The following is a 24,662-nucleotide window of genomic DNA, read 5'->3' on the forward strand; positions in this document are numbered from 1 at the left end:
GCTGACATGGACCCTACCAACACAGTTCACACCTGAGAACCAACTGCAGGAGAATCCAGACCAAACCAAATCAGTTCTCTCCACAGTGACCTTCACTCCATCATACCTTCATCATGAGAAGCACATCACTTGTACTGCAGTCTACCCAGTAGGGACAAGCAACAAGACAGCTGAACATACCATGATGCTTAACGTTTCATGTAAGATTTAGTCACAGTTTCCTGTAGAATAGATCATTCTATCATGTTTTCACTGATGATTGTCATAGAGTGGTTTTGATTAGACTATTCAATATACCACATCCAGATACATTCTAAATGAGCCCCTCTCCCTCAGTCTCTCCTAAGGACACCTCAGCCTCCATCAGTCCAGCTGGTCCAGTATTAGTGGGCAGCTGTGTTAATCTGACCTGCAGCAGTACAGCCAACCCTCCTGTGACAAACTTCACCTGGTTCCAGATCAGTGGGGGTAAACCAACACAGGTAGCATCTGGACAGAATTACACCCTCAATGTGACTGTTGGTGATGGAGGACTGTACTACTGTGAAGCAAGAAATAGTCACGGCCTTGGGAAGTCAAAGGAAGAGAAGCTGGCTATTAAAGGTAGAAGCAGTGGCACATTCAATATATATATATTTTTATCTTTATTTTAACAGGGAAAAACAGACTGAGACGTGGATCTCTTTTACGGCTGTGCCCTGTGTAAACATGTTGACATGTTCAGTTTTAGACATACAGACAAGAACATTTCAAACATACAAAACGAAAAACACAATTCAACAGAAACAATCACAGACAACATCATATTGATCCTCCATAACATTTTTAAAATGGGCAAGGGACACCAGAGTGTCTAACTTAAGTTGGATCTGCAGTTTGTTCCATAAATAAGGTGCAAAGGAACTGAAGGCAGTCCTACCCAACTCTGTGGAGACCACAGAAGTCTCTAATGTAATCCACATCTGTGATCTGGTTTTAAAATTAGTATATCTAGTGGACATTAATGATGATATACAGTGGGGGAAAAAAGTATTTAGTCAGCCACCAATTGTGCAAGTTCTCCCACTTAAAAAGATGAGAGAGGCCTGTAATTTTCATCATAGGTACACGTCAACTATGACAGACAAAATGAGGAAAAAAATCCAGAAAATGACATTGTAGGATTTTTAATGAATTTATTTGCAAATTATGGTGGAAAATAAGTATTTGGTCAATAACAAAAGTTTCTCAATACTTTGTTATATACCCTTTGTTGGCAATGACACAGGTCAAACGTTTTCTGTAAGTCTTCACAAGGTTTTCACACACTGTTGCTGGTATTTTGGCCCATTCCTCTATGCAGATCTTCTCTAGAGCAGACCTGTAACTTCTTCTTTAAGAGGCTCCTCTGTCCTCCACTCGTTACCTGTATTAATGGCACCTGTTTGAACTTGTTATCAGTATAAAAGACACCTGTCCACAACCTCAAACAGTCACACTCCAAACTCCACTATGGCCAAGACCAAAGAGCTGTCAAAGGACACCAGAAACAAAATTGTAGACCTGCACCAGGCTGGGAAGACTGAATCTGCAATAGGTAAGCAGCTTGGTTTGAAGAAATCAACTGTGGGAGCAAATATTAGGAAATGGAAGACATACAAGACCACTGATAATCTCCCTCGATCTGGGGCTCCACGCAAGATCTCACCCCGTGGGGTCAAAATGATCACAAGAACGGTGAGCAAAAATCCCAGAACCACACGGGGGGACCTAGTGAATGACCTGCAGAGAGCTGGGACCAAAGTAACAAAGCCTACCATCAGTAACACACTACGCCACCAGGGACTCAAATCCTGCAGTGCCAGAGGTGTCCCCCTGCTTAAGCCAGTACATGTCCAGGCCCGTCTGAAGTTTGCTAGAGTGCATTTGGATGATCCAGAAGAGGATTGGGAGAATGTCATATGGTCAGATGAAACCAAAATATAACTTTTTGGTAAAAACTCAACTCGTCGTGTTTGGAGGACAAAGAATGCTGAGTTGCATCCAAAGAACACCATACCTACTGTGAAGCATGGGGGTGGAAACATCATGCTGTGGGGCTGTTTTTCTGCAAAGGGACCAGGAAAAGGGACTGAAAACCTCCTTCCATCAGCAAGGGCATTGAAGATGAAACGTGGCTGGGTCTTTCAGCATGACAATGATCCCAAACACACCGCCCGGGCAACGAAGGAGTGGCTTCGTAAGAAGCATTTCAAGGTCCTGGAGTGGCCTAGCCAGTCTCCAGATCTCAACCGCATAGAAAATCTTTGGAGGGAGTTGAAAGTCTGTGTTGCCCAGCGACAGCCCCAAAACATCACTGCTCTAGAGGAGATATGCATAGAGGAATGGGCCAAAATACCAGCAACAGTGTGTGAAAACCTTGTGAAGACTTACAGAAAACGTTTGACCTGTGTCATTGCCAACAAAGGGTATATAACAAAGTATTGAGAAACTTTTGTTATTGACCATTTGCTTATTTTCCACCATAATTTGCAAATAAATTCATTAACAATCCTACAATGTGATTTTCTGGAGAAAAAAAATCTCATTTTGTCTGTCATAGTTGACGTGTACCTATGATGAAAATTACAGGCCTCTCTCATCTTTTTAAGTGGGAGAACTTGCACAATTGATGGCTGACTAAATACTTTTTTCCCCCACTGTATATATAATGAAGAAGAGATATACTTGTTTTTGTCGAACAGACCAGAGAAAGCATGCCTGCTATATGTATCTAGGTATGATACAGTTGTAGGATCTTAGTTTGATCACTATTTTGTTGCTGATAAGTTTCTTGCACCGCAGGAAATGCAGATAAGCTTTGTGATTTACATAAATTTACTAAACACCTGCACCAAAAAAGTGGTTATATTAATAGTATTGCACTTTTCATGTAGCCTTATATAGGAGAGATAATAGCCTAACCACCAATGGAACAACATTATGGACTAAACGTTAAAATCCTTTTGCTGCAGGATTATTTTGCTGCAACAATACTGGTCAAATTAAGATCTTACATCTGTACATCTACAGTACACGTGTAATTTGTAATATTAGACAATGTGCAAAATGTTTCTTCTTTTTGGAACAGATGACCATACAATATGTGCTTTATTTACAGGGCAAGATGAGCCTGTTAACCCAAAGGTTTATGAGATTATAGGAAAAACCTTGGCGTTGCTTTTCCTTTTCAGCCTGATCGTGTTCTTTGCATGGTAAGAAGCTATTCCAAGCCTCAATGCAAACATATTTATCATGCTGTTTGTGCTTTTGTATATGAAAACCTAAATGATTTATTTACTATCAAGTCATTCTTCTTCTGAAGTGTCTGTCCTGACACCTGTTCCTTTCTCTGTGTTCTCTCCTCAGAACTCCCCAGTTGGGACGGTGTTCTCTAACCAGGCCACGGTCGGGAGAGGGGACCAGGAACCACCACTTAACTGCCTAGATGGGCTTTATGCACAAGTGAATAAAAGAGGTGCATTTTAAGTATTTTGCCAATGGGTATTAAGTGTTTATGTAGATTAATGTCATTATTATATCAGTTTTCTATTGGTACTTTAGTTACTTTATATTTGTGTGCTCTTTGATTATATGCATTTTGTATAATTTATTTTAGCCAATTTATTTTGAGTGTTGAGTTCACAGAGCATCTGTTTAATGGGTTCCAGTATAGAGGAACTGCTGAGTTCAACTATCTTACTGAAGGCAGTTTAAGACCATATAAAGTCAATGATGACTGAGGAGAGAAGACACAGTTAGTTGGAGAGACAGTGGTCTGATACAAGACAGGAAGTTGGTGAAGTAAGTCTACATGACGGCAGAATGGTGTTAACATCTACTAGTCACTGTTTCTCTGCATCTTTTGTGCAGTTACCAGAATAATAATATTATATATTTTAACTGTATATCTGTTTAGAAGTTATTGTGTCAGTTTTTATGTTGAGTGTTAAACCAGAGAAACAATTGGGACTGAATTTAAGGTTGTTTATTAATTGCACTGTAATAAAAACCTTTACATTAAATTTCCATGAAATCTTTTGGTCTTATTGGTCCAACATTTTACATATCTCATTAAAATGGAATATATTGAGATGTTGTGTCACTGGCCTACACACAATACCCCATAATGTGGAATAATGTTTTTAGACATTAAAAAAATACAAAATGAAAAGCTGAACTGTCTCGAGTCAATATGTATTCAACCCCTTTCTTATGGCAAGCCTAAATAAGTGCAGGAGTAAAGATTTGCATAACAAGTCACATAAGTTGCATTGATTCACTCTGTGTGCAATACGAGTGTTTAACATGATTTTTGAATGACTACCTCATCTCTGTACCCCACACATACAATAATATGTAATGTCCCTCAGTCGAGCAGCGAATTTCAAACAGATTAAACCACAAAGACCAGGGAGCTTTTCCAATGCCTCACAAAGAAGGGCACCTATTGGAAGACTTTAGTGAAAATTATTCACGTAGTACACAAGCACAATAAGCCCGGTGGCGAAATAAAGGCGCACACAGGCGTCAAACAAAAGGCGCACGAACATGTGCGAAAACTTCTCCAAACAACAGAGGGAAGTACGTAGCTCAGAACACCAAAACAGAAGAGCAATCACACACAACACCATACACACACAACGAGAACTAAATAGGACACTAACGAGGACTAACTAGACACAGGTGTACAACATCAAGACAAAACCAAACGAACATGAAACATAGATCGGTGGCAGCTAGTACTCGGGAGACGACGACCGCCGAAACCTGCCCGAACAAGGAGGAGGAGCAGCCTCGGCCGAAACCGTGACAAATGGCTGAAGATTGATCAACAACATTGTTGTTACTCCACAATATTAACCTAAATGACAGAGTGAAAAGAAGGAAACATTTACAGAATAAACATATTCCAAAACATTCATTCTGTTTGCAATAAGGCACTAAAGTAAAACTGCAAAACCTTTGGCTAAGAAATTAACTACATGTCCTGAATACAAAGGGTTATGTTTGGTGCAAATCCAACACAACACATAACTGAATACCACTATTCATATTTTCAAGCATGGTGATGGCTGCACCATGTTATGTTTATGCTTGTCATCAAGTTTTTTAGGATAAAATAAATGGAATAGAGCTAAGCAGAGGCAAAACGCAAGAGGAAAACCTGGTTCAGTCTGCTTTTCAAAAGACACTGGGAGACAAATTCACTTTTCAGTAGGACAATAACCTAAAACACAAGGCCAAATATACACCAGAGTTACTTACTAAGACAACATTGAATGTTCCTAAATGGCCTAGTTACAGTTTCGATCGGCATGAAAATCTATGGCAAGACTTGAAAATGGCTGTCTAGCAATGATTAACAACCAACTTGAAAGAGCTTGAAGAATTTTTTTAATAATTATGTGTAAATGTTGTACAATCCATGTGTGCAAAGCTCTTAGAGACTTACCCAGAAAGACTCACAGCTGTAATCACTGCAAAAAGTGATTCTAACATGCATTGACTCAGGTGTGTGAATGCTTATTTAAATGAGATATTTCTGTATTTCATTGTCAATAAATCTCCAAACATTTCTAAAAACATATTTTCACTTTGTTATTATGGGTTATTGTGTGTAAATGGGTGAGAAAACAAATACATTTAATACATTTTTTATTCAAGCATTAACACAACAAAATGTGTGCTCCTGAGTGGCGCAGTGGTCTAAGGCACTGCATCGCAGTGCTAACTGTGCCACTAGAGATCCTGGTTCGAATCCAGGCTATGTCGCAGCAGGCTGCGACCGGGAGACTCATGGGCGCTGCACAATTGGCCCAGCGTCGTCCAGGGTAGGGGAGGGAATGGCCGGCAGGGATGTAGCTCAGTTGATAGAGCATGGCGTTTGCAACGCCAGGGTTGTGGGTTCGATTCCCACGGGGGGCCAGTATAAAAAAAAAAAAAAAGATGTATTCACTAACTGTAAGTTGCTCTGGATAAGAGCGTCTGCTAAATGACGTAAATGTATGTGGAATAAGTCAAGGGTTATGAATACTTTCTGAAGGCCCTGAGTATACCAAAAATTAGGAACACCTTCCTAATATTGAGTTGCACCCCCTTTTGCTTTCAGAACAGCCTCAATTCATCGGGGCATGGACTCAACAAGGTGTCCAGGCTCTGTCGCAGCCGGCCGCGACCGGGAGACACATGGGCGGCGCACAATTGGCCCAGCGTCGTCCAGGTTAGGGGAGGGAATGGCCTGCAGGGATGTAGCTCAGTTGATAGAGCATGGCGTTTGCAACACCAGGGTTGTGGGTTCAATTCCCACGGGGGGGGCAGTATTAAAAAAATATATATATATGTATTCACTAACTGTAAGTCGCTCTGGATAAGAGCGTCTGCTAAATGACTAAAATGTAAATGTAAATGTAATGTGTCGAAAGCGTTCCACAGGGATGCTGGCCCATGTTGACTCCAATGCTTCCCACAGTTGTGTCAAGTTGGCTGGATGTCCTTTAGATGGAGGATCATTGTTGATACACACAGGAAACTGTTAAGTGCGAAAAAAACCAACAGTGTTGCAGTTCTTGATACAAACCGGTGCGCCTTGCACCTACTACCACACGTCGTTCAAAGGCACTTAAAAATTTTTGTCTTGCCCAATCACCCTATAAATGGAACATACAAAATCCATGTCTCAGTTGTCTCAAGGCTTAAAAATCCTTCTTGAACTTGTCTCCTCCCCTTCATCTACACTGATTGAGGTGGATTTAACAAGTGACATCAATAAGGCATCATAGCTTTAACCTGGATTCACCTGGCCAATCTATGTCATGGAAAGCGCAGTAAGATACTTCTAAACGTTGTTGGTTGTGCCTCGGGGCCCCAAATGCCGTAGTCTGACAACGGTTAGGAGAGCATTTTCGCTAACCATAACCCGTAACCATAATTCTCCTAACTTGCTGCACACATTTACCTTGCCTGCTACGGAAAAGTCCATTCCGTATCGAAGTGGCGTGAAAAGAGTGTTTCTATGTGGCATCCAGCCCACCAGGCTCTGCTCTGCAAATACACTCCAAAGAGGAAGGGAAGCAAGAAAAATAGGAAGTTATTGAAGGAGAAGTTGAGTGGTGTGTGAGAATCAGTCAGATACAATTACAGTTACTCTGTTTCATACCAAGTCTGATTTTCATGTTGAAAAATGATGTGACAACAATTTGTTTTGTATCGAACTCAAATGTAACTTTCTTTTTCTGTCTTGTGTAAAATTAATAGTGGATTTTGGTTCACATTCAAGCCTGGGAGATAGGGGAGAGTTTCCTTTTTTGTATTTAACAATGTATCGGGGGCTGACTTAGCAATTTGGTGTCCCGTTTCAAAATGCTGTTGTCTTGTCCTAAACCTAAAATAATAGTGGATTTTAGTTTATGATTTAGCTAAAACACTTTACAAATCCCACAAATATTTCCATTGAAGCCTGGGAGACAGGGGAGAGGGAGATGGTTATATTACCTAAAGTTTCCTTTATTATATTTATAGATGTATCAGGGGCGGACTTAGCAATTTGGGGGCCTGTTTCAACATGCTGTTGACTTTCCTAACCCCAAAAAGGTACATTTACCCCCCACACCAAATAAACTGCTTTTATTATGATTATCACACAATTAAAAACCTATTTTGTATAACAGTTTCATTCCTGGCGTAATTAAATGTATAGGCCATATAAAGCTGTTGAATCAGTGGCTAACACTCACTTTGTGTTGAGAATCAGTCAGTGTGCAGCTAGGGCCCATTTCATTTGAAACTGGTGGAACATGGCTAAGGCAACCTCTGCAATGTCTCAAGTGACTGAAACAAATTGTGCAAGAGCAGAAGGTTCATTAGAGAAATGCAATGTTAGCACTTAAATGTAAAAACAATGCTTTCACAATTGATAAGGAAGCCCAGCACATAGATTATTCAAGCATCCTGTTATATAAATACTGTACTATTCTTTTGAAATAATGTCTCATACACTTATTAGGAAGTACGTCACTGATGAGATATGAGATGTGCCACATGAATTTCATCACTTTAGTCTGACCACACTATGGGTGTGTGATAGTCTCTTCTGTAGACAGTTTACGTTACCGTCTAGCGTAAGTATCGACTTCTTCACTATATTTTCTGTTAATTTGAATGTTCAAAATAAATTAAAGGAACTTATTTACAAGAAATTAGATGTAATATGTTCAAAGTACTGCAAATCGTTCATTTATTAGCTTCACAACTGAAAGACATACTGAATTTGATATGGGGATTTTTCAATGCAATGTGTTGTGTGAGTTAAGATATTCTACTAGTAAGTGTGTGTTTGTCCTGTTTCAGCTGATCAGTAGTGTGTGAGTTCTCACATGGCTTGTCCTGAGAACATGTTTTTTCTCATTGGCCTCTTTATGTCAGGTGAGTATTCCACACAGCAACAACTAGTTATGAATCAGACAGAGGAATAAGCACAAGTGATGATATTTCATGGTATGAGCTATATTCCCATCTCTCAATGTGTAGAAAAGTGTACAGTTGACTCCTGATAAGTACAGTTTAATATTCTGGATTCAAACATTATTTGCTCCAGATATGTCCATGCTCCAGTTTAGGGCATGGAGTCACGACATCAGGAATCACCTGTACATTGAAATGAGTTCATATGTTTTGCTGCAGAGGCAGAATATTGGGAGAGAGTGACTGTACTGAAAAGATCACAGAACCTCCCTGATGTTGTCCTTTGTGTTGCAGGTGTTTTGGCCTGTTTTGGCCAACGACATTTGATCGCCACAATGCCAGATAGACTGGATGTACTGACTGGCTCCTGTGTGCAAATCCCATGTGCATTTTATATTCCTGACTATATTCCAAATTACTATACATTTGACAGCACAATGCTTACCTTTGGAGTGTGGATTAAAGAATCACCACAGTTTCCTCAGAGTCCGGACAATGTTGTATTTCACAGTAGTAAGAAGGTCAACAGATATCAAGGGAAGATAACTGGAAACATGTCCCAGAAGAACTGCACCACAGTCTTCTTCAATGTAACCACAAGTTACTCCGATAAATACTTCTTCAGGATTGAAAGTCGAAAATTCTGGTTAACAGACCCAGAAAAGTATGTTAATATAGATGTCAGGGGTAAGAAGACAGAGACTATTTAACTTTCATCAACTTTTCTAAAATGATATGAGTAGAATAAGACCAAGTAGACAGTGTGACTGTCAGAGTAAAATATATTTATTTTTAATGTATTACAGATTTGCCTCCCAGTCCCATCATTACTGTCTCAGGTGAGGTGAAGGAAGGGACCCCTGTCAGTTTGAACTGCTCTGCTGTCGCTCCCTGTCCCGAACACCCCCCTGAGCTGACATGGACTCTCCCAACACAGTTCACACCTGAGAACCAACTGCAGGAGAATCCAGACCAAACCAAATCAGTTATCTCCATAGTGACCTTCACTCCGTCATACCTTCATCATGAGAAGAACATCATTTGTACTGCAGTCTACCCAGTAGGGACAAGCAACAAGACAGCTGAACATACCATGATGCTTAACGTTTCATGTAAGATTTAGTCACAGTTTCCTGTACAATAGATAATTATATCATGTTTTCACTGATGATTGTCATAGAGTGGTTTTAATTAGATTATTCAATATACCACATCCAGATACATTCTAAATGAGCCCCTCTCCCTCAGTCTCTCCTAAGTACACCTCAGCCTCCATCAGTCCAGCTGGTCCAGTATTAGTGGGCAGCTGTGTTAATCTGACCTGCAGCAGTACAGCCAACCCTCCTGTGACAAACTTCACCTGGTTCCAGATCAGTGGGGGTAAACCAACACAGGTAGCATCTGGACAGAGTTACACCCTCAATGTGACTGTTGGTGATGGAGGACTGTACTACTGTGAAGCAAGAAATAGTCAAGGCCTTGGGAAGTCAGAGGAAGAGAAGCTGGCTATTAAAGGTAGAAGCAGTGGCACATTCAATATGACACAACATTAAGAACAATATAGAGATAGATATATATTATGTAGAAGAGATATACTTGTTTTTGTGGAACAGACCAGATAAAGCATGCCTGCTATATGTATCTAGGTATGATACAGTTGTAGGATCTTAAATTGATCACTATTTTGTTGCCGATAAGTTTCTTGCACCGTGGGAAATACAGATAAGCTTTGTGATTTACATAAATTCACAGAACACCTGTACCAAAACATTGTTGTATTAATAGTATTGCACTTTTCATGTAGCCTTATTTTGGCCAGCTAATAGCCTAACCGCCAATGGAACAACATTATGGACTAAACGTTCAAATCCTTTTGCTGCAGGATTATTTTGCTGCAACAATACTGGTCAAATTAAGATCTTACATCTGTACATCTACAGTACACGTGTAATTTGTAATATTAGACAATGTGCAAAATGTTTCTTCTTTTTGGAACAGATGACCATAATATGTTCTTTATTTACAGGGCAAGATGAGCCTGTTAACCCAAAGGTTTATGAGATTATAGGAAAAACCTTGGCGTTGCTTTTCCTTTTCAGCCTGATCGTGTTCTTTGCATGGTAATAAGCTATTCCAAGCCTTAATGCAAACATATTTATCATGCTGTTTGTGCTTTTGTATATGAAAACCTAAATTATTTATTCTTGTCTTCCAGGAGGAGGAGAACATCCAGACTCTCCAATGGGTTTGAAATGACAGACCGTTCATAGGGACAGGTGGGAATGTTAGAGTCATCTTTTAAAACCCATCTGGAATGTGCATTTAAGGAAGAATTGAATGAAAAATGTGTTGTATAACCAACTGTAACTATGAAGTCATTCTTCTTCTGAAGTGTCTGTCCTGACACCTGTTCCTTTCTCTGTGTTCTCTCCTCAGAAATCCCCGGTTGGGACGGTGTGCTCTAACCAGGCCACGGTCGGAAGAGGGGACCAGGAACCACCACTTAACTACCTAGATGGGCTTTATGTACAAGTGAATAAAAGAGGTGCATTTTAAGTATTTTGCTAATAGGTATTAAGTGTTTATGTAGATAAATGTCATTATGTATCAGTTTTCTATTGGTACTTTAGTTACTTTTATATTTGTGTGCTCTTTGATTATCTGCATATTTGTAGAATTTGCTGGGATGAAAAGTGTTTAACTGCTACTATAGTGGTGATACGATGATGTAGGCTACTCTTTATTTTGAGCCAATTTATTTTGAGTGTTGAGTTCACAGAGCATATGTTTAATGGGTTCCAGTATAGAGGAACTGCTGAGTTCAACTATCTTACTGAAGGCAGTTTAAGACCATATAAAGTCAATGATGACTGAGGAGAGAAGACACAGTTAGTTGGAGAGACAGTGGTCTGATACAAGACAGGAAGTTGGTGAAGTATGTCTACATGACGGCAGAATGGTGTTAACATCTACTAGTCACTGTTTCTCTGCATCTTTTGTGCAGTTACCAGAATAATAATATTATCTATTTTAACTTTATATCTATTTAGAAGTTATTGTGTCAGTTTTATGTTGAGTGTTAAACCAGATAAACAATTGGGACTGAATTCAAGGTTGTTTATTATTTTCACTGTAATCAAAACCTTTACATTCAATTCCCATGAAATGTTTTGGTCTTATTGGTCCAACATTTTACATATCTCATTAAAATGGAATACATTGAGATGTTGTGTCACTGGCCTACACACAACCCCACAATGTTTTTAGACATTAAAAAAATACAAAATGAAAAGCGAAACTTTCTCGAGTCAATATGTATTCAACCCCTTTCTTAAGGCAAGCCTAAATAAGTTCAGGAGTAAGATTTGCATAACAAGTCACATAAGTTGCATTGATTCACTCTGTGTGCAATACTAGTGTTTAACATGATTTTAGAATGACTACCTCATCTCTGTACCCCACACATACAATTATCTGTAATGTCCCGCAGTCGAGCAGCGAATTTCAAACAGATTCAACCACGAAGACCAGGGAGCTTTTCCAATGCCTCACAAAGAAGGGCACCTATTGGAAGATGGGTGTATCCCTTTGAGCATGGTGAAGTTATTAATTACCCTTTGGATGGTTTATCAATACACCCAGTCACTAAAAAGATACAGGCTTCATTCCTAACACAGTTTCGCTCGTGGTAATGTGTTTCATGCCATTCCATTTGGACCGTTCCAGCCATTATTATGAGCCGTCCTCCCCTCAGCAGCCTCCACTGATTTCACCATAAGGCCATTGGTGACTTTAAAACAGTTACAAAGTTTAATGGCTGAGGATGGATCAACAACGTTGTTGTTACTCCACAATACTACCCTAAATGATAGAGTGAAAAGAAGGAAACATTTACAGAATCAACATTTTCCAAAACATTAATTCTGTTTGCAATAAGGCACTGAAGTAAAACTGCAAAACGTTTTGCTAAGAAATTAACTATATGTCCTGAATACAAAGTGTTATGTTTGAGGCAAATCCAACACAACACATAACTGAATACCACTATTCATATTTTCAAGCATGGTGATGGCTGCACCATGTTATGGGTATGCTTGTCATCAAGCTTTTTAGGATAAAATAAATGGAATAGAGCTAAGCAGAGGCAAAACGCAAGAGGAAAACCTGGTTCAGTCTGCTTTTCAAAAGACACTGGGAGACAAATTCACTTTTCAGCAGGACAATAACCTAAAACACAGGGCCAAATATACACCAGAGTTAATTACTAAGACAACATTGTACAATCCAGGTGTGCAAAGTTCTTAGAGACTTACCCAGAAAGACTCACAGCTGTAATCGCTGCAAAAAGTGATTCTAACATGCATTGACTGAGGGGTGTGAATACTTATGTAAATTAGATATTTCTGTATTTCATTTTCAATAAATCTCCAAACATTTCTAAAAACATATTTTCACTTTGTTATTATGGGTTATTGTGTGTAAATGGGTGAGAAAACCAATCTATTTAATCAATGTTTTATTCAGGCATTAACACAACAAAATGTGGAATAAGTCAAGGGGTATGAATACTTTCTGAAGGCACTGAGTATACCAAAAATTAGGAACACCTTCCTAATATTGAGTTGCACCCCCTTTTGCCTTCAGAACAGCCTCAATTCATCGGGGCATGGACTCAACAACGTGTCGAAAGCGTTCCACAGAGATGCTGGCCCATGTTGACTCCAATGCTTCCCACAGTTGTGTCAAGTTGGCTGGATGTCCTTTAGATGGAGGATCATTGTTGATACACACAGGAAACTGTTTGTGTGAAAAAACCCAGCAGTGTTGCAGTTCTTGACACAAACCGGTGCGCCTTGCACCTACTACCACACGTCGTTCAAAGGCACTTAAACATGTTTGTATTGCCCAATCACCCTATAAATGGCACACATACACAATCCATGCCTCAATTGTCTCAAGGATTAAAAATCCTTCTTGAACTTGTCTCCTCCCCTTCATCTACACTGATTGAAGTGGATTAAACAAGTGACATCAATAAGGCATCATAGATTTAACCTGGATTCACCTGGTCAGTCTATGTCATGGAAAGCGCAGTAAGATACTGCTAAACGTTGGTTCTGATCTATCACCTAATACCTACTCATATATCCATTGACAGTGAGTGGTAGCCTGAACTGCATGCAGAAAAGACGTTTCATTGTCATTTCATACATTTTACCCACATATAGGAGAAGCAGTTTCCACAAAACTGAAATGAGCTAGTTAGTCCCTTTTCTGTCAGTCCCACCATATCCCCATCCCCACCATATTGCAGCATCAGCATAGTGTAGTGTCCAATAGTCCATACTTTCTCTCTTCTCTCTCTGAATCATCTGGTCCCTCCACCTCTCAATTCCTGACCCTGTCCTCCAGAGCCTTCAGCTCTCCCTCCACCTGTTGGGGGAGGTTGGCTCTGAACTGCAGGGTAAAGTATGCCCTCGGCTCCTGGGTCTCCTTCTCCCAAAAGTTTGATGACGTTTTTGTCTAGAAGGGATACAGCTTTTGTCAAAATTGACTTTTACTAGCAGGTTTAGGAGAACATATGCAGCAGGTTCGGATAATTAACGTGGCAGGTTAGGAAAATGAGATTAAGGTAAGAGAAAGGGTTATGGTTAGCTAAAATGCTAAACAAATTCAACTTTTGACGTCAATTTGACAAAAGCTGTATCCCATCTAGACATTACTGAAAGGGCGACCATGTCCACCTTGCCGCTCATGCCCTGCAGGTCGCTGGCTCTCTCCTGTGGAACCCGGGACACTCTTTTCAAGCCACTTCAATAAGAAGTGATTTTGGTAGCAGGTTAGGAGCAGGGCTGGATTACTGAATGGCCCCAGACAGCATATGATAGCAAAATGTGTAGAATAGCAGGAAATTAGCTTTAAAGCTGCAACATTTTCTGTCAGCTTCATGACAAAATGTGTAGAATAGCATTATAAAACTGTAAATACTTATCTCTGCACCATGGCAAAATGGGTTGAAATGCTCTGCACCATGGCAAAATGGGTTGAAATGCTCTTTGCACCATGGCAAAATGGGTTGAAATGCTCTCTGCACCATGGCAAAATGGGTTGAAATGCTCTCTGCACCATGGCGAAATGGGTTGAAATGCAGTAAGTAAAGGGATGGGTGGGGGGGGGGGTTGTGCCGCGGTGCCCCAAATGCCGTAGTCCAGCCCTGGTTAGGAGAGCATTTTCACTAACCATAACCCTTAACTGTAATCCTCCTAACTTGAAAACGACTGAAAACTACGAAAATGTCCATTCCATATCGAAGTGGCGTGAAAAGAGTGTTTCTATGTGGCATCCAGCCCACCAGTCTCTGCTCTGCAAATAGACTTCAAAGAGGAAGGGAAGCAAGAAAAACAGGAAGTTATTGAAGGAGAAGTTGAGTGTGTGAGAATCAGTCAGATACAATTACAGTTACTTTGTTTCATACCAAGTCTGTTTTTCAGTTTGAAAAATGATGTGAGAACAATGTGTTTTGTATCGAACTCAAAGTTAACTTTCTTTTTTTGTCTTGTGTAAAATTAATAGTGGATTTTGGTTTATGATTTAGCTCAATTAAAAAAAAAAGTCCACATACATTCCCATTGAAGCCTGGGAGACAGGGAAGAGGGAGATGGTTATATTACCTAAAGTTTCCTTTATTATATTTATTGATGTAACAGGGGAGGACTTAGCAATTTGGGGGCCTGTTTCAACATGCTGTTGAGGTGTTCTTCTACCCCCAAAAAGGGACATTTACCCCCCCCCCCCCTCTACATAAACTGCTATTATGCTAAGCACAGGAAAAATGCTGGAGGAAAACCTGGTTCAGTCTGCTTTTCAAAAGACACTGTGAGACAAATTCACCTTTCAGCAGGACAATAACCTAAAACACAAGGCCAAATATACAGTGAAGTTGCTACCAAGATGACATTGAATGTTCCTGAGTGGCCTAGTTACAGTTTTGACTTATATCGGCTTGAAAATCTATGGCAAGACTTGAAAATGGCTGTCTAGCAATGATAAACAATCAACTTGACAGAGCTTGAAGATTTTATTTATTTATATTTCAGTCATTTAGCAGACGCTCTTATCCAGAGCAACTTACAGTTAGTGAGTGCTTACATTTTTTATTTATTTTCATACTGGCCCCCCATGGGAATCGAACCCACAACCCTGGCGTTGCAAGTGCCATGCTCCACCAACTGAGTTACACAGGGCTCATTATTGAAAATAATGTGCAATTATTGTACAATCCAGGTGTGCAAAGCTCTTAGAGACTTACCCAGAAAGACTCACAGCTGTAATCGCTGCCAAAGGTGATTCAGTCATGTATTGACTCAGGGGTGTGAATACTTATATAAATCAGATATTTTTGTATTTCATTTTCAATGAATGTGCAAACATTTCTAAAAACATATTTTCACTTTGTTATTGTTGGGTATCAATACTTTCTGAAGGCACTGTATACTTCATTGCAAGATGTCAGTAAGATGCTGTTCTGATCTATCACCTAATACCTACTCACATATCCATTGACAGTGTTCGGTAGCCTGAACTGCATACAGACATGTCTTTTCATCGTATTATTTTACATTTTACCCACATATAGGAAAAGCAGTTTCCACCAAACTGAAATGAGCTTGTTAGTCCCTTTTCTGTCAGTCCCACCATATCCCCATCCCCACCATATTGCAGCATCAGCATAGTGTAGTGTCCAGTAGTCCATACTTTCTCTCTTCTCTCTCTGAATCATCTGGTCCCTCCACCTCTCAATTCCTGACCCTGTCCTCCAGAGCCTTCAGCTCTCCCTCCATCTGTTGGGGGAGGTCGGCTTTCACCTGCTGGGTAAAGGACACCCTCAGCTCCTGGGTCTCCTTCTCCCAGAAGGGCTTGGGCAGGTCCAAGAGGGTTTTGTTCAGAAGGGATACAGCTTTTGTCAAAATTGCCTTTTACTTAGCGATTTGGGGTCCCGTTTCAAAAAGCTGTTGTCTTGTCCTAACCCCAAAAAGGGATTTACCCCTCCCCCCTCCCCCCACTTTGTGTTAAGATTCAGTCAGTGGGCAGCTGAGGCCCATTTCATTTGAAACTGGTGAAACATGGCTAAGGCCACCTCTGCAATGTCTCAAGTGACTGAAACAAATTGTGCAAAAGTAGAAGGTTAATTAGAAAATGTCAATGTTCATAGCACTTACAGTGGGGAGAACAAGTATTTGATACACTGCCGATTTTGCAGGTTTTCCCACTTACAAAGCATGTAGAGGTCTGTAATTTTTATCATAGGTACACTTCAACTGTGAGATACGGAATCTAAAAATCCAGAAAATCACATTATATGATTTTTAAGTAATTCATTTGCATTTTATTGCATGACATAAGTATTTGATCACCTACCAACCAGTAAGAATTCCGGCTCTCACAGAACTGTTAGTTTTTCTGTTCTCCACTCATTACCTGTATTAACTGCACCTGTTTGAACTCGTTACCTGTATAAAAGACACCTGTCCACACACTCAATCAAACGGACTCCAACCTCTCCACAATGGCCAAGACCAGAGAGCTGTGTAAGTACATCAGGGATAAAATTGTAGACCTGCACAAGGCTGGGATGGGCTACAGGACAATAGGCATGCAGCTTGGTGAGAAGGCAACAACTGTTGGCGCAATTATTCGAAAATGGAAGAAGTTCAAGATGACGAAGTAGTGCAGTTCTGTTTTTGTCGTGTGTCTGTAAATAGCCTGTAAATACCCAGTTTTTTTTGTATTTTTCGTACATATTTCCCTATCAGACTTTTCATCCTTCTACAAAATATACTTTCCTGCAACCTGCCTCACTCAATGTGGAACGGATTCTATTATTGACTTACCTTTTATCTAGAATCTCCAGTTGAAACTAGCTAGCCAGCTAACTAGCTACTTGCTATTAGCCACAGTTAGCGGTATTTCACCCAGAACATTGGATTTTTTTCCCGCGGGATTAATTTAATCACTGGATATTAATCACCGGATATTCGGCCAGTCTGCACAGCGCGTTATCGACCCAGAACATATCAGTTTTTCTGCCGGAATCACTGAATCACTGGACCTTTAACTCCGGATTCATCGCTACCAGCTAGCTTCAACTAAATGGACGCTGTGGTCTGGCTAATCATCCTGAGCTAGGCCCATCTCCCGGCTATCTACCTCTCTGTCAACCGGACGGGACCACCTAGTGTTGACACGGAGCCCCGCCGATCCTACACGACTGGTCTGCCGACGAAATCGTCTGATGTGGTTAGACGACGTCGACCACGAAGATTCCATCTGCTAGCCCCGGCCCGCTAGCACACGCTAGCCGTGGCCTCTTACCTGCTAGTGCTTTAGCAGCCTCCGAACTATCCTATTGCTGTTCACCGGACCTTATGATAACTCAGCTATACAGCTGATGTCTGCTGGACTGTTCCTTTTTACGGTACTACATCCTGTTTATGTTTAGCCTCAGCCCAAACATGGTTAGCTTATTGTTGTTTCGGTTATTTCTAATTGTACTATTTCACTGTAGATCCCCCAGCCCAGCTAAACCTGCCTTAGATAGCTCCTTTGTCCCACCCCATATACACGCAGAGACCGACTCAATTGGTGCCTCTAGTGATACTATCTCTTTCATTGTTACCCAACGCTTAGGTTTACCCCCACTTTACTCATATCCTTCCATATCCTTGTCTGTACATAATGCCCTGAATCTTTTCTACAACACCCGGAAATCTGCCCCCTTTATTCTATGTACCCAACGCACTAGAAGACCAGTTCTTAAAGCCTTTAGCCGTATCCTTATTCTAGTCCTCCTCTGTTCCTCTGGTGATGTAGAGGCTAACCCAGGCCCTGCAGCCCTCAGTATCACTCCTACTCCCCAGGTGCTATCATTTGCTGACTTCTGTAATCGCAAAAGTCTTGGTTTCTTGCACGTAAACATCAGAAGTCTACTTCCTAAGTTTGAGTTATTCACTGCGTTAGCACACTCCGCCAACCCTGATGTTCTAGTAGTGTCTGAATCCTGGCTCAGGAAGGCCACCAAAAATTCTGAAATTTCCATCCCCAACTATAACATTTTCCGTCTAGATAGAACTGCCAAAGGGGGTGGAGTTGCAATCTACTGTAGAGATAGCCTGCAGAGCTCTATCATACTATCCAGGTCTGTGCCCAAACAGTTTGAGCTTCTACTTCAAAAAATCCACCTTTCCAGAAATAAGTCTCTCACTGTTGCCGCTTGCTACAGACCCCCCTCAGCCCCCAGATGTGCCCTGGACACCATATGTGAATTGATTGCCCCCCATTTATCCTCAGAGTTCGTACTGCTTGGTGACCTAAATTGGGATATGCTTAATACCCCGGCCATCCTACAATCCAAACTAGATTACCTCAACCTCACGCAAATTATCAACGAACCTACCAGGTACAACCCTAAATCCGTAAACATGGGTACCCTCATAGATATCATCCTGACTAACATACCCTCTAAATACACCTCAGCTGTCTTCAACCAGGATCTCAGCGATCAATGCCTTATTGCCTGCGTCCGTAACGGGTCCGCGGTCAAACGACCACCCCTCATCACTGTCAAACGCTCCCTAAAACACTTTAGCGAGCAGGCCTTCCTAATTGACCTGGCACAGGTATCCTGGATGGATATAGATCTCATTCCGTCAGTAGAGGATGCCTGGTTGTTCCTTAAAAGTAATTTCCTCTCAATCTTAAATAAACATGCCCCATTCAAAAAATACAGAACTAAGAACCGATATAGCCCCTGGTTCTCCTCAGACTTGACTGCCCTTGACCAGCACAAAAACATCCTGTGGCGTACTGCATTAGCATCAAATAGCCCCCGCGATATGCAACTTTTCAGGGAAGTTAGGAACCAATATACACAAGCAGTCAGGAAAGCAAAGGCAAACTTTTTCAAACAGAAATGTGCATCCTGTAGCACTAACTCCAAAAAGTTTTGGGACACTGTAAAGTCCATGGAGAATAAGAGCACTTCCTCCCAGTTGCCCACTGCACTGAGGCTAGGAAACACTATCACCACCGATAAATCTACAATAGTCGAGAATTTCAACAAGCATTTTGCTACAGCTGGCCATGCTTTCCATCTGGCTACCACTACCCCGGCCACCAACTCTGCACCCTCCGATGAAACTTGCCCATGCCCCCCCCGCTTCTCCTTCACACAAATTCAGACAGCTGACGTTTTGAAAGAGCTGCAAAATCTGGACCCCTACAAATCAGCCGGGCTAGACAATCTGGACCCTTTCTTTCTAAAACTAGCCGCCGAAATTGTCGCAACCCCTATTACTAGTCTGTTCAACCTCTCTTTCATAACGTCTGAGATCCCCAGAGATTGGAAAGCTGCCGCGGTCATCCCCCTCTTGAAAGGGGGTGACACTCTAGATCCAAACTGCTACAGACCTATATCCATCCTGCCCTGCCTTTTGAAAGTATTTGAAAGCCAAGTTAACAAACAGATCACCGACCATTTCGAATACCACCGTACCTTCTCCGCTATGCAATCCGGTTTCCGAGGTGGTCATGGGTGCACTTCAGCCACGCTCAAGTTCCTAAACGATATTATAACCGCGATTGATAATAGACAGTACTGTGCAGCCGTCTTCATCGACCTGGCCAAGGCTTTCGACTCTGTCAACCACCGCATTCTTATTGGCAGACTAAATAGCCTTGGTTTCTCAAATGACTGCCTCGCCTGGTTCACCAACTACTTCTCAGATAGAGTTCAGTGTGTCAAATCGGAGGGCCTGTTGTCTGGACCTATGGCAGTCTCTATGGGGGTGCCACAGGGTTCAATTCTTGGGCCGACACTTTTCTCTGTGTATATCAATGATGTCGCTCTTGCTGCTGGTGACTCTCAGATCCACCTCTACGCAGACGACACCATTTTGTATACATCTGGCCCTTCATTGGACACTGTGTTAACAAACCTCCAAACAAGCTTCAATGCCATACAACACTCCTTCAGTAGCCTCCAACTGCTCTTAAACACTAGTAAAACTAAATGCATGCTTTTCAATCGAACGCTGCTGGCACCCGCCCACCCGACTAGAATCACCACTCTCGACGGGTCTGACCTAGAGTATGTGGACAACTACAAATACCTAGGTGTCTGGTTAGACTGTAAACTCTCCTTCCAGACTCACATAAAGAATCTCCAATCCAAAGTTAAATCTAGAATCGGCTTCCTATTTCGCAACAAAGCCTCCTTCACTCATGCTGCCAAACATGCCCTCGTAAAACTGACTATCCTACCGATCCTTGACTTCGGCGATGTCATTTACAAAATAGCCTCCAACACTCTACTCAGCAAATTGGATGTAGTCTATCACAGTGCCATCCGTTTTGTCTCCAAAGCCCCATACGCTACCCACCACTGTGACCTGTACACTCTTGTTGGCTGGTCCTCACTACATGTTCGTCGTCAAACCCACTGGCTCCAGGCCATCTATAAATCACTGCTAGGCAAATCCCCGCCTTATCTTAGCTCATTGGTCACCATAGCAGCACCCACCCGTAGTCTGCGCTCCAGCAGGTATATCTCACTGGTCATTCCCAAAGCCAACACCTCCTTTGGCCGCCATTCCTTCCAGTTCTCTGCTGCCAATGACTGGATGAATTGCAAAAATCTCTGAAGCTGGAGACTCTTATCTCCCTCACTAACTTTAAGCATCAGTTGTCAGAGCACCTTACTGATCACTGCACCTGTACACAGCCCATCTGAAATTAGCCCACCCAACTACCTCATCCCTCTATTGTTATTTATTTTGCTCTTTTGCACCCCAGTATCTCTATTTGCACATAATCTCTTGCACATCTAGCATTCCAGTGTTAATACTATTGTAATTCTTTTGCACTATAGCCTATTTATTGCCTTACCTCCATAACTTGCTACATTTGCACACACTGTATATATATTTTCTGTTGTATTTTTGACTTTATGTTTTTTACCCCATATGTAACTCTGTGTTGTTTTTATCGCACTGCTTTGCTTTATCTTGGCCAGGTCGCAGTTGTAAATGAGAACTTGTTCTCAACTGGCTTACCTGGTTAAATAAAGGTGAAATAAAAAAAATATTTTAAAAAATCACCCTCGGTCTGGGGCTCCATGCAAGATCTCACCTCGTGGGGCATCAATGATCATGAGGAAGGTGAGGGATCAGCCCAGAACTACTCGGCAGGACCTGGTCAATGACCTGAAGAGAGCTGGGACCACAGTCTCAAAGAAAACCATTAGTAACACACTACGCCGTCATGGATTAAAATCCTGCAGCGCACGCAAGGTCCCCCTGCTCAAGCCAGCGCATGTCCAGGCCCGTCTGAAGTTTGCCAATGACCATCTGGATGATCCAGAGGAGGAATGGGAGAAGGTCATGTGGTCTGATGAGACAAAAATAGAGCTTTTTGGTCTAAACTCCACTCGCCGTGTTTGGAAGAAGAAGGATGAGTACAACCCCAAGAACACCATCCCAACCGTGAAGCATGGAGGTGGAAACATCATTCTTTGGGGATGCTTTTCTGCAAAGGGGACAGGACGACTGCACCGTATTTAGGGGAGGATGGATGGGGCCATGTATCGCGAGATCTTGGCCAACAACCTCCTTCCCTCAGTAAGAGCATTGAAGATGGGTCATGGCTGGGTCTTCCAGCATGACAACGACCCGAAACACACAGCCAGGGCAACTAAGGAGTGGCTCCGTAAGAAGCATCTCAAGGTCCTGGAGTGGCCTAGCCAGTCTCCAGACCTGAACCCAATAGAAAATCTTTGGAGGGAGCTGAAAGTCCATATTGCCTATTGCCAACACAGGTAGCATCTGGACTGAGTTACACCCTCAATGTGACTGTTGGTGATGGAGGACTGTACTACTGTGAAGCAATAAATAGTCACGGCCGTGGGAAGTCAGAGGAAGAGAAGCTGGCTATTAAAGGTAAAACGGGCATGTCGGGCACAATCTTAGATTAGATATATACTATATATACAAGAGTATGTGGACACCCCTTCAAATTAGTAGATTTGGTTATTTCAGCCACACCCGTTGCTGACAGGTGTATAAAATCGAGCACACAGCCATGCAATCTCCATACTCAAACACTGGTAGTAGAATGGCCTTACTCAAGAGCTCAGTGACTTTCAACGAGGCACTGTCATAGGATTCCACCTTTCCAACAAGTCAGTTTGTTAAATTTATGCCCTGCCAGAGCTAACCCGGTACACTGTAAGTGCTGTTATTGTGAAGTGGAATCTTCTAGGAGCAACAACATCTCAGCCGCGAAGCGGTAAGCCACACAAGCTCAGGAAACAGGACAGCTGAGTGCTGAAGCGCATAGTTCGTAAATATCATCTGACCTCAGTTGCAACATTCACTACCGAGTTCCAAACTGCCTCTGGAAGCAACGGCAGCACTATAACTATTTGTGGGGAGCTTCATGAAATGGGTTTCCATGGCCGAGCAGCCGCACACAAGCCTAAGATCAACAAGCGCAATGCCAAGAATCGTCTGGAGTGGTGTAAGGCTCACCGCCATTGGACTCAGGAGAATAGGAAACCGGTTCTCTGGAGTGATGAATCCTGCTTCACCATCTGGCAGTCCGACGGACAAATCTGGGTTTGACGGATGCCAGGAGAACGCTACCTTCCCCAATGCATAGGTCCAGCTGTTACGTTTTGGTGGAGGAGGAATAATGGTCTGGAGCTGATTTTCATGGTTTGGGCTAGATCCCTTAGTTTCAGTGAAGGAACATCTTAATGCTACAGTGGAGGCTGTTATAAAAGCAAAGGGGGGACCAACTCCAAATTAATATTAATGCCCATGATTTTGGAATGAGATGTTCGACGAGCAGGTGTCCACATACTTTTGTTCATGTTGTGTACTTTAGAGATCTTTTAGTTAGAAATGACCATAATGTGTGCTGTATTTTCAGGACAAGAAGAGCCTGTTAACCCAATGGTGTTTGGGGTTGCAGCAGGAACTCTGGGGGTCTTTCTGCTTATCAGCCTGATCAGTCTTTATGGATGGTAAAAACTATTCCTGGCATCAATGCAAAACTATTTATTTATGTTGTGTTTGTGCTTTTGCATATGAAAACCCTCTCAGTGCATTCAGAATACCTTTCTAAATGTCTTCCAGGAGGAGAAACTCTAGGCTCCCCGATGGACTTGAAAGGACGGACAATCCACAGGGACAGGTGGGTATAAGGCTCAACTTTCAAAACACATCTACAAAGTGTATCTAAGGAAGTACTAAATTAATGATGAAACTATCCAAAGCCATGAGGTTAACATCATTTTAGAGGAAGTTCACGGGGAGATGACCACACTGATGGCAATGCTACGTCTTGTGAGAACAGAATAGCTGTTGGACTTTGACAATGTTTTCTGTACATTGGAGCTCATTTGTTGTCAAAATGTAATTATTTTCTTCTGTCAGTTTAATTGACATTGTCATTGACATCCCCTCAGTATGTGTTGTGTAACCTGCTGACTTTAGAGTTTTACAAATGACTGAGCTTAGAACTTTACACCTGTTCCTCTCTCTGTGTTCTCTCCACAGAACTCCCCGGTTGGGACGCTGTGTGTTAACCAGACCACAGCCGGAGAGAAACCAGAGGAACCTGCAGAAGACCAGCCTGAAGAGATCCACTATGGTGACATAGACTTCTCCAAACTACGGCCCAAAGAGACCCCAGCTGCAGCCCAGGACAAAAACAGGGTCCAGGGGCAGGAGAGTGAGTACGCTGAAGTCAATGTGACCAGGAGAGGGCCCCAGGAACCACACCTTAACTACACTGAAGTCTCAGTTTTATTGGTCCAACATGTTGCATGTCTCATTAGATCATAATGATTTTTATTGGAAATAATACAAAAGTGAAAAGAAATGCTAATGAATCTTTCCCCCTGAGCCAACCAGATGTATTTCCTCCACATGTTCGTAGCCAATGGCCATTTAGTAATCCCAGGGACATGTGAGCAAATAAAAGGATATTGAGGTAACATTCTGCAAGAAATGTTGAAATTAATATGGATATTAAAGCTTGTCATGATTAGATATGATTCTTTGGGCTATGGCTTGTAAACATCCAATGCCTTTATACTTCATTGCAAGATGTCAGTAAGGTAC

At 41.8% G+C, this 24,662-nt stretch overlaps 1 protein-coding gene across 1 annotated transcript in view; it reads left to right on the forward strand.

Annotated features, from left to right (window-relative positions):
- Window positions 1-8,435: 8,435 nt before the first annotated feature.
- The window catches only part of LOC311109217 (sialic acid-binding Ig-like lectin 13), a gene marked incomplete at both ends in the record, with an annotated part of 28,256 nt that continues 12,029 nt past the window's right edge, over window positions 8,436-24,662 (forward strand). Inside the window, 7 exons of the mRNA XM_084152065.1 lie at window positions 8,436-8,442; window positions 8,776-9,168; window positions 9,288-9,593; window positions 9,730-9,996; window positions 23,467-23,560; window positions 23,673-23,730; window positions 24,096-24,290. Coding sequence (XP_084008191.1) covers window positions 8,436-8,442; window positions 8,776-9,168; window positions 9,288-9,593; window positions 9,730-9,996; window positions 23,467-23,560; window positions 23,673-23,730; window positions 24,096-24,290 — 1,320 coding nt within the window. The remainder of the gene's footprint in view (window positions 8,443-8,775; window positions 9,169-9,287; window positions 9,594-9,729; window positions 9,997-23,466; window positions 23,561-23,672; window positions 23,731-24,095; window positions 24,291-24,662) is intronic.

The sequence above is a fragment of the Coregonus lavaretus genome (assembly GCF_964263955.1).
Source record: "Coregonus lavaretus genome assembly, chromosome: 34".
NCBI classification, from domain to species: domain Eukaryota; kingdom Metazoa; phylum Chordata; class Actinopteri; order Salmoniformes; family Salmonidae; genus Coregonus; species Coregonus lavaretus.